The sequence below is a fragment of the Leptopilina heterotoma genome, unplaced genomic scaffold, assembly GCF_015476425.1.
Source record: "Leptopilina heterotoma isolate Lh14 unplaced genomic scaffold, ASM1547642v1 Lhet_55, whole genome shotgun sequence".
NCBI classification, from domain to species: domain Eukaryota; kingdom Metazoa; phylum Arthropoda; class Insecta; order Hymenoptera; family Figitidae; genus Leptopilina; species Leptopilina heterotoma.
The window spans coordinates 1,301,893-1,309,942 of NW_025111119.1; the positions used below are offsets into that span (position 1 = coordinate 1,301,893).

Consider the following 8,050-nt stretch of genomic DNA (forward strand, 5'->3'; position numbering starts at 1 on the left):
TCAACCCTAATGGTGATTTCACTCGGGCCTAACTTCAGACTGTCTAACCTAACTAACCTAACCTAATAATCTTGTTTGTTATTGTGATCAAATAACGTTTGTCAACATTCCATTTATGAAACGTGTAAAACATTAAATTAATATATAATTTTTGACAATAAGGTTAAATATAAATAATTTGCTCCACTCGTATATCGGTCATGGGGCCGAATATACAGAGCGCACCGCGTTTTCAGTGCCGATGATAAACAACACTTGTGTACTACTAATACATTTCATAATAAATTAGTTCCTGAAAAGTGTAAAAATGTCCGTTAAACAACCAAAACTTGATAGAAAGGTCCACGTCTATCGTTCATTGCGTGAGAAATTAAATATTATCGAGGCAGTTAATAATGGTGAAAAAATGACATCAGTGGCAAAACGTTATAATATTTCAATAACGGCAGTGTCAAAATTAGTGAAGAAAAAAAATGAAAAAATCAAATACAGCAGTACATTAGATGAACAAGTGTTGAAAAAACGAAAGACATTTAGAAAAGTGCACGATAGTCTTTTAGAAAAATCCCTATTAATGTGGTATAATGAAAAATGTTTAAATGGTCAACCAGTGAGTGGTCCTGCCTTATGTGAAAAGGCATTGATATTTAATGATAAATTAAATGGTTCAAAAGAATTTAAAGCAAGTTTTGGTTGGCTCGATAGATTTAAAAAACGAAATGCCATACAATTTACATTGCAAGGTGAAAAATTAACGGCAAACGTTGATTCTGCCATTGAATATTGTTTTCAATTTCAAAATTTAATTAGTGAGGAGAATTATAATTTAAGCTTGGTATTTAATGCTGATGAGAGTGGAATTTTTTGGAAAAGCCTACCGGAAATTGATGTGAATGATAAGCAAAATTTTCAAGGTATGCAAAATTGATAAAAATATACTTCTAAAAAAAGGGGTCTCTTTAATATAAAATTTAAATTTTTATTAAATATTTTAAGCTTTAATTTTTAAGAATGTTTTTCATAAAATTATGTATTATTTATTTTTCATATTTTAAACTATTTTTAATTTTAATCATTTTATATATATTAAGTAAATATTAGAGAAGTAAACAATGTAACATAACCTAAAATTGATCTTTCGAATTCCTCGAATTAAAAAAAATCGAATATCGAAAAGCTCTAAATCTTAAGTTTCGTCCACTCTCTTATTACTCTGTGCAAGGTTTAATGTTTTTGCCATAAAACACTATGTTCAGACTGCTCTTTAAATTAATGGAGCTACACGTTTGGCAAAAATTGTCCAGAATGGAAAATCTATATTGGAGTAAGAGAGACAGTCTTATCTATCTCTCTTACTCCAATGTACACTGTAAAAAAATCTGGTGTAAAATAACACGAAACTTGTAATTTCACACATCAAAATTATAGGTTGTACGTAGTAAATTTATTTCGTTCCAAAAGTAGTTTTACTATTTTTAATAATTTTACATTATACGACTATGTAATTTAATAGTTTTGTGTAAATTTACTACGTCCGACGTAGGAAAATTTGATCACTATGTCCGACGTGGTATTTTTACATTGCGTGTATTTCTACACTTTGACGTAATATTACGTCGCACGATCTGTACAATTACATGGCGAATGTAATTTTCTTATTCCTTTAAGATTTTCGAAAAATTTTCAAGTTTTTATAAATAACTCTAAAAAAGTGTATATAATGTACATTTATAGAAAGTATATGCTAATTTATAAGTAAATAATAATATAACAAAAAGTTTTGGGCTATATTTCATAAATACAAAAAGCTACGACTGAAAATATTATTTCAAAAAATATTTGCAGGTTATGTAGATTACAGTCGGCGTGTAAAAATACCACGTCGGACATAGTGACCAAACTTTCCAACGTCGGACATAGTAAATTTACAGCAGATTTTTTTACAGTGTATATTTTCCGTTCTGGACAATTTTTTACCAACGGCGTAAATGCTCCATTAAAGCATCTAAAATGCAAAACTTTTAAGAATTAAAATAAATATATTTTATATTCATGTTCACATAGGTCAGAATCAAACTACGGACAGAATAACATGTTTATTTTGCGGAAATGCCGACAGTACCTACGCCCTACCATTGTTAATAATTGGAAAATCTTGGAGTTCACGTTCAACGTCAACAACTTCAGACAATATACAACAATTACCAGTAATGTATCAAAATCAATCATCAGCCTACATGACGGAAGATATTTTTCTCGATTGGTATACAAACATTTTTATTCCCTCTGTACAAGAGATGCAGGAGAAAACAAAAACTTATGGCAAAGTTTTGCTAGTTATTGATCCCGCTAAATGTCATCCGTCAAAGGAAATTCTCAACTCAGTGAATGAAAGGTTTCAAGTTGAATACCTTAAGGCTAATATTGCACATTTAGTACAGCCAATGGGTCAAGGTGTGATCGATAAGACAAAAAGAATGTATCGTAGGACATTAATAACAAATTTATTGAATGCAGACGAGAATACAACTGTCGATGAATTTATGAAACAATACACAATGGAGGATTTTTGTTTCATGCTTTCGAATGCATTTGAATCGGTAACGACGTTAAATTTAAAGAATGCTTGGAATAAACTTTGTGGTGTATCGCCATTAGATGAAGAAAACTTGGATCCTGATGAGAAGATTTTGGATTATAAAACTTTCTGTCAAATGGTACACAGAATTAAAGGTATATTTTTATTTTTAAAATTCGGCTTTAGACTACTTAATGATCCTTAAAACTACTAGTTACTAATAATCCTTAAAATCAATAGGTTACGAGAATGTTCATCCGGCCAGTGTCAGAATATGGTTAAATGCTGATTTTTACGATCCAGGCTGGGAATTACTCACCGATGAGGAAATTATTGAATTTGTCACTAGTAGTAAGTCACATGAAGCCAATGATGTCGCTGAGGAAACAATCAACCAATCAAATGCTGAGGACTTCGACCAAATAATAAATTTTAAGGAAGAAAGCAGTGATCAATTCACTAACTCCCAGAAAGTAGAAACTGAAGAAATCTCTCAGGAATCTGAAGCTGATGATGATGATGATAATCTCGAATCTAAAAATATTTCAAGTGTTGTGGATAGTGTCGAAATAGCCATTCAAAATTTACACAATTGGTGCAAGAGAAGAAAAGAATATACTGAATCAGATCATCATCTTTTATATAAGTGGGAGACAATTGCCCGAAAGGCGTCGGAATAAATAGAAAATTAGTAATTATCTTCAAAGAAGATCATAATACATGTAAGAAACTTCAAGACTGATTAAAATATAAATTATAGATTTACTCTGTTATTTTATTTTTTAAATGACTTTGGCATTTACTTTAATTCTATTTTTAGGTTTTTTTCAGATTGCAGAAAAGTGTGAATCGAAATTTTTTGAAAACTTAAAGTTCATTTAATAATTTCTTTCTGTTTTTCAGGAAGTCAGAACATCGGCACTGAAAATTGACAGTGCGCTCTCTGTATATTCGGCCATGACCGATATATGAGTGGAGTAATTTTTTATATTTAACCTTATTGTCAAAAATTATATATTATTATTTTATATATTTTATCGACTGATAAAATATGAAAGAAATCAGGACAAATAATATAAACTTCCCACCCTTGTCGTACAAATCCAGGGTTGAGTACTTTAAAGCCTTAACCGTAAATTACGTAAATATTCACCTTTCCAACCCTGGTTAGAATGTCACATTTCAGACATTTTACGATTAAAAATCCAGGACTGAAAAGTGACGTTAATACCTTTTTGAAAGTTATACAAAAACAAAAGAGAATTAACTACGAATTTCAAATCCTAAAATATTGAAAAGTGCAAGAATGAAAAAATGTTCAATAAACATAAAAAATCCCACCGCTTTCTTTCATTAAGTGATAAATTGAAAATCATTGAAGCTCTCAATGCAGGTCAAACAGCAACATCATTATCAAAACAATATAGAATTTCACGTGCGGCAATTAGTAATTTAAAAAGAAAAAAAGGCAATCTCAAAGATGTGAATCAAGTTAATAATCTCAATGAAATGGCATTAAATAAAAGGAAGGTAATAAAAAAAGTTCACAATGAAAATTTAGAAAAAGCAATTGTAATGTGGTATAATGAAAAACGTTTAATGGGACAACCAGTGAGTGGTCCAACGATTTGTGAAAAAGCATTAATTTTCAATAATAGATTAAATGGTTCAGAAAAATTTAAAGCAACCACCGGCTGGTTAACTGCATTTAAAAGACGTTACGGCGTTAAAATAATACAAGAGGACAAATTATCAATTGATGGCGATGCTGCAAGGGAATTTTGCCTAAAATTTCAACAATTAATTCATGATCAAAATTATGATAATATGAATTTGGTATTTAATGCTGATGAGTGTGGAATTTTATGGAAAAATTTGCCGAAAGCAACAAATGATAAAGACGAAAATTCTGCAGGTATTGCGAGAAAATGAATTTTATTATTTTTGAAAATAATTGAATAGTTGTAAAGAATTTTATTAAAATTTAAAAAAAATTATTGAATTCTTGTGAAGAATTTTATTAAAATGTAAAAGAATAATTTAATTATTTTAAAAAAAGGAATTAAAATTGTATTTAAAATAATTGATTTCTTTCGAACAATTTTATTAAAATATTTGAAAATAATTGAATTCCTGTAAAAATTTTTAATATTTTTGTAAATAATTGAATTCTTCCAAAGACTTTTTAAAAAACATTTTTTTTAAATAATTCATTTTTTCCAGGAACTGAAATTAAATTTTTAAGAAAAATTACATTTTTTAGCAATTTTTTTAAAATTGTATTAAAAATAATTGAAATTCTACGATGAATTTTTTTTATGAAAATAATTAAATAGTTGCAAAGAATTTTATTAAAATTTTCAAAAATAATTGAATTCCTGAGAAGAATTTTATTATTTATGAAAATAATTGAATTATTGTGAAAAATTTTATTAAAATGTTTAAAAAGAATTGAATTTCGGTGAAAATTTTTGTTACTTTTGCAAAAATAATTGAATTCTTCATAAAAATTTTAAAAGTTTTTGAAAGTAATAAAATTATTGTGAAGAATTGTATATACAAATTTTGCTAAATAATTGATTTTTTCGAAATTTTTGTGAAAATGCTATTTTAAATTAATTGAATTCCTGTGGAAATTTTATTATTTATGAAAATAATTAATTTTGAATGAATTTTATCAAAAACTTTTTTGTTTTCCACAGGTTGGAAGGAGAATAAAGAAAAAGTATCAGTTTTATTCTGTGCAAATGCAGACGGTTCTCATGCACTTCCACTATTAATAATTGGAAAATCATGGAGTTCACGTTCAATTTTAAGTACAACGGAGAATATTCAACAATTACCGGTCATGTATCAGAATGAATCATCGTCAAGCATGACATCGGAAATATTTCTCGATTGGTATACAAATATTTTTATACCCTCCGTAGAGGAAATGCAGGAGAAGACAAAAAATTATGGCAAAGTTTTGCTATTAATTGACACTGCAAAGTGTCATCCATCAATGGATGTACTTAATTCAGTTAATGAAAATTTTCAAGTAATGTATATACCGTCTAAAATTACATTCCTTGTACAACCAATGGGACAGGGAATTATTGAGAAAACAAAGAGAACATATCGAAAAGCATTTATCACATGTTTATTGAATGCAAGTAATGATGATAATATGACTGTCGATGAATTTATCGAGCAGCACACAATGGAGGATTGTTGTTTTATGCTTTCGAATGCATTTGAAGCGGTAACGACGTTACATTTAAAAAGTGCTTGGAATAAACTCTATGGTACATCGCAATTAGACGAGGTTATCGATAACGATGATGAGACATTGGAAATTAAAGTCTTCTATCATATGTTGCAGAAAATTAGCGGTAAGTCCTTTTTTATAAAAAAAAATTTTTTTTTTAAATTTAAAAAAAAATGGAAAAAGAAATTTTTTTTAAAATATCTAAAATTTTAAAATATTTTCTAGGTTTCGAGAGGGTCTATCCAGTGACGATTAAAACTTGGCTAAACGTAGATCAATACGATCTTGGATGGGAATCTTTGATTGATGACGAAATTATTGAATTCGTCACTAATCAAGCAAATGAAATAGTTCATGAAACGAATTCTAATGAACAGAATGAAATCTTAATATCTAATAAAAAACGAAAATCGACAAAAGAAACTAAGAAGAAAAAGGAGAATTTCGAATTAAAATTAAATGAATTGAATAAAACTGTGGAAATAAAGGAAGAATGTGAGAATAGAACGAATAATATTTCAAAAAGTGTTGAAGTTACTATTAGACTTTTACACGAATGGTGTAAGAAAAGGAAAGAGTATTCAGAGACAGATTGTCAACTTTTGCACAAATGGGAATTACTAGCAAAAGAAGCGTCTGAGAAGAAAAATTGATTTCTGTATTTTTAAAAATTGTAAATTTTGTACATATATAGTGAAGGTAGATAAGAATTCACAAGACTGATTTACAAAACGATTTTTTTGAGATCAACACAAGTTGAACAAGTGTTTGTCTACTATTTTAATTTTTTGTTCAGTATTAAAAGTATAGTCATGGTTGCCTTTAAATGTGTATAGTAGGTATACATAAAAGTATTTATAATTAATCAGAATTTCTTTATTTTTTTCCTAGGAACAATGTAAAATTTTCGACATTCGGCATTTAAAATGATCAAAAATTAGAGAAAGTGATATTTTATATAAAAAAAAAATATGGGACATTCTACGTCAACTCGGACTTTTTTGTTTCTTAACTTTTTTTTAATAATTTTATCAAAAAATTTGAAGAGAATAATTGAATTCCTTCAAAGAATTTTTTTATTTTATGAAAATAATTGAATTCTCGCCAAGAATTTTATTAAAATTTAAAAAAATTCTAATTCTTTTGAAGAATTTCTTTGAATTTTTTTAAAATAATGGAATTTTTTTTAAAAATTTTAATTGAAAATTTTGAAAGCAATTGAATTTTATGAAGAAGAATTTTATTAAAATTGTATTAAAAATAATTGAATTCCTGAGAAGAATTTTAATATTTATAAAAATAATTTAATTCTTGCGGAGAATTTTACTATTTATAATCTAAATATTTGAAAATAATTAAATTCTTTCTAGGAATTCAATTAAAATTATTTTGAAAAGAATGAAAATAATTGAATTATTTCGAAGAATTTTACTATTTTTAAAAACAATTGAATAGTTCCGAAGAATTTATTAAAATTTTATGAAATAATTAAACTTTTTTGAATAATTTTATAGAAATATTTGAAAATAATTAAATTTTTTCGAGAAATTCAATTAAAATTGTTTCGAAAATAATTGAATTTGTGTAAAGAATTTTATTAAAATTGAGCATATTCAAAATAATTGTATTCATCAGAAGAATTTTATTATTTTTTGTAAATAATTGAATTCTTTCAATTTTTTGAACGAATATATTTAAAAATTACATTGAAAGTAATTTAATTTTCATATAGAATTTTTTTTTTTTACATTTTGAGAATAATTGAATTATTTTTATACAATTTTAAATTCTTGTTAAAATTGAATTTTATGGAAATTTTTTTAAATTAATTAAATTCTTTCGTGTAATTTTATTTATATTGAATTAAAAATAATTTAATTCCAGCATAGAATTTTAGTATTTATAAAAATAGTTGAATTATTTTGAAGAATTTATTAAAACTTTAGAAAATAATTGAATTTTATGGAAATATTTAAAAATATTTGAATTCTTCCTAGGAATTCAATTAAAATTGATTTGAAAATAATTGAATTTTTGCAAAGAATTTTATAAATTGTTTTAAAATTAATTGAATTTCTAAGAAGAGTTTTATCATTTATAAAAATAATTGAATTCTTGCGAAAAAAAATTTATAAAAAATTTGTAAATAATTGAATTTTCGTGAAGAATTTTAATTAAATTTTTTTCAAAAATAATTGAATTTTTCTGGAAAATTTTATTAA

The 8,050-nt window shown here is 26.1% G+C and overlaps 2 protein-coding genes across 3 annotated transcripts; both read left to right on the forward strand.

Annotated features, from left to right (window-relative positions):
- Nucleotides 1-32: 32 nt before the first annotated feature.
- LOC122508610 (jerky protein homolog-like) lies at nucleotides 33-3,344 on the forward strand. Of its 2 annotated transcripts, XM_043622062.1 has the most exons (4): nucleotides 33-914; nucleotides 2,065-2,733; nucleotides 2,819-2,929; nucleotides 3,015-3,204. In XM_043622062.1, the coding sequence occupies exons 1-4, from the start codon at nucleotides 308-310 to the stop codon at nucleotides 3,053-3,055; spliced, it is 1,428 nt and encodes a 475-aa protein (XP_043477997.1). In that variant the 5' UTR covers nucleotides 33-307; the 3' UTR covers nucleotides 3,056-3,204. The 2 variants fall into 2 exon arrangements, with proteins under 2 accessions (XP_043477997.1, XP_043477996.1); XM_043622061.1 differs by having other exon boundaries at nucleotides 2,819-3,344.
- A 389-nt stretch (nucleotides 3,345-3,733) lies between these two features.
- On the forward strand, nucleotides 3,734-6,696 carry LOC122508611 (jerky protein homolog-like). Its single transcript, XM_043622063.1, has 3 exons — nucleotides 3,734-4,493; nucleotides 5,281-5,952; nucleotides 6,054-6,696. Exons 1-3 carry the CDS (start codon nucleotides 3,893-3,895, stop codon nucleotides 6,479-6,481), a joined length of 1,701 nt encoding a protein of 566 aa, XP_043477998.1. The 5' UTR covers nucleotides 3,734-3,892; the 3' UTR covers nucleotides 6,482-6,696.
- Nucleotides 6,697-8,050: the final 1,354 nt, after the last annotated feature.

Excerpts from the sequence above, each read along its gene's own strand:
- LOC122508610 (XM_043622061.1), top strand. The coding sequence starts at position 308 with ATGTCCGTTAAACAACCAAAACTTGATAGAAAGGTCCACGTCTATCGT. Across the intron at positions 915-2,064 it reads TGATAAGCAAAATTTTCAAG|GTCAGAATCAAACTACGGAC; the intron begins GTATGCAAAATT and ends ATGTTCACATAG. Across the intron at positions 2,734-2,818 it reads AATGGTACACAGAATTAAAG|GTTACGAGAATGTTCATCCG; the intron begins GTATATTTTTAT and ends TAAAATCAATAG.
- LOC122508611 (XM_043622063.1), top strand. The coding sequence starts at position 3,893 with ATGTTCAATAAACATAAAAAATCCCACCGCTTTCTTTCATTAAGTGAT. Across the intron at positions 4,494-5,280 it reads TAAAGACGAAAATTCTGCAG|GTTGGAAGGAGAATAAAGAA; the intron begins GTATTGCGAGAA and ends TGTTTTCCACAG. Across the intron at positions 5,953-6,053 it reads TATGTTGCAGAAAATTAGCG|GTTTCGAGAGGGTCTATCCA; the intron begins GTAAGTCCTTTT and ends AATATTTTCTAG.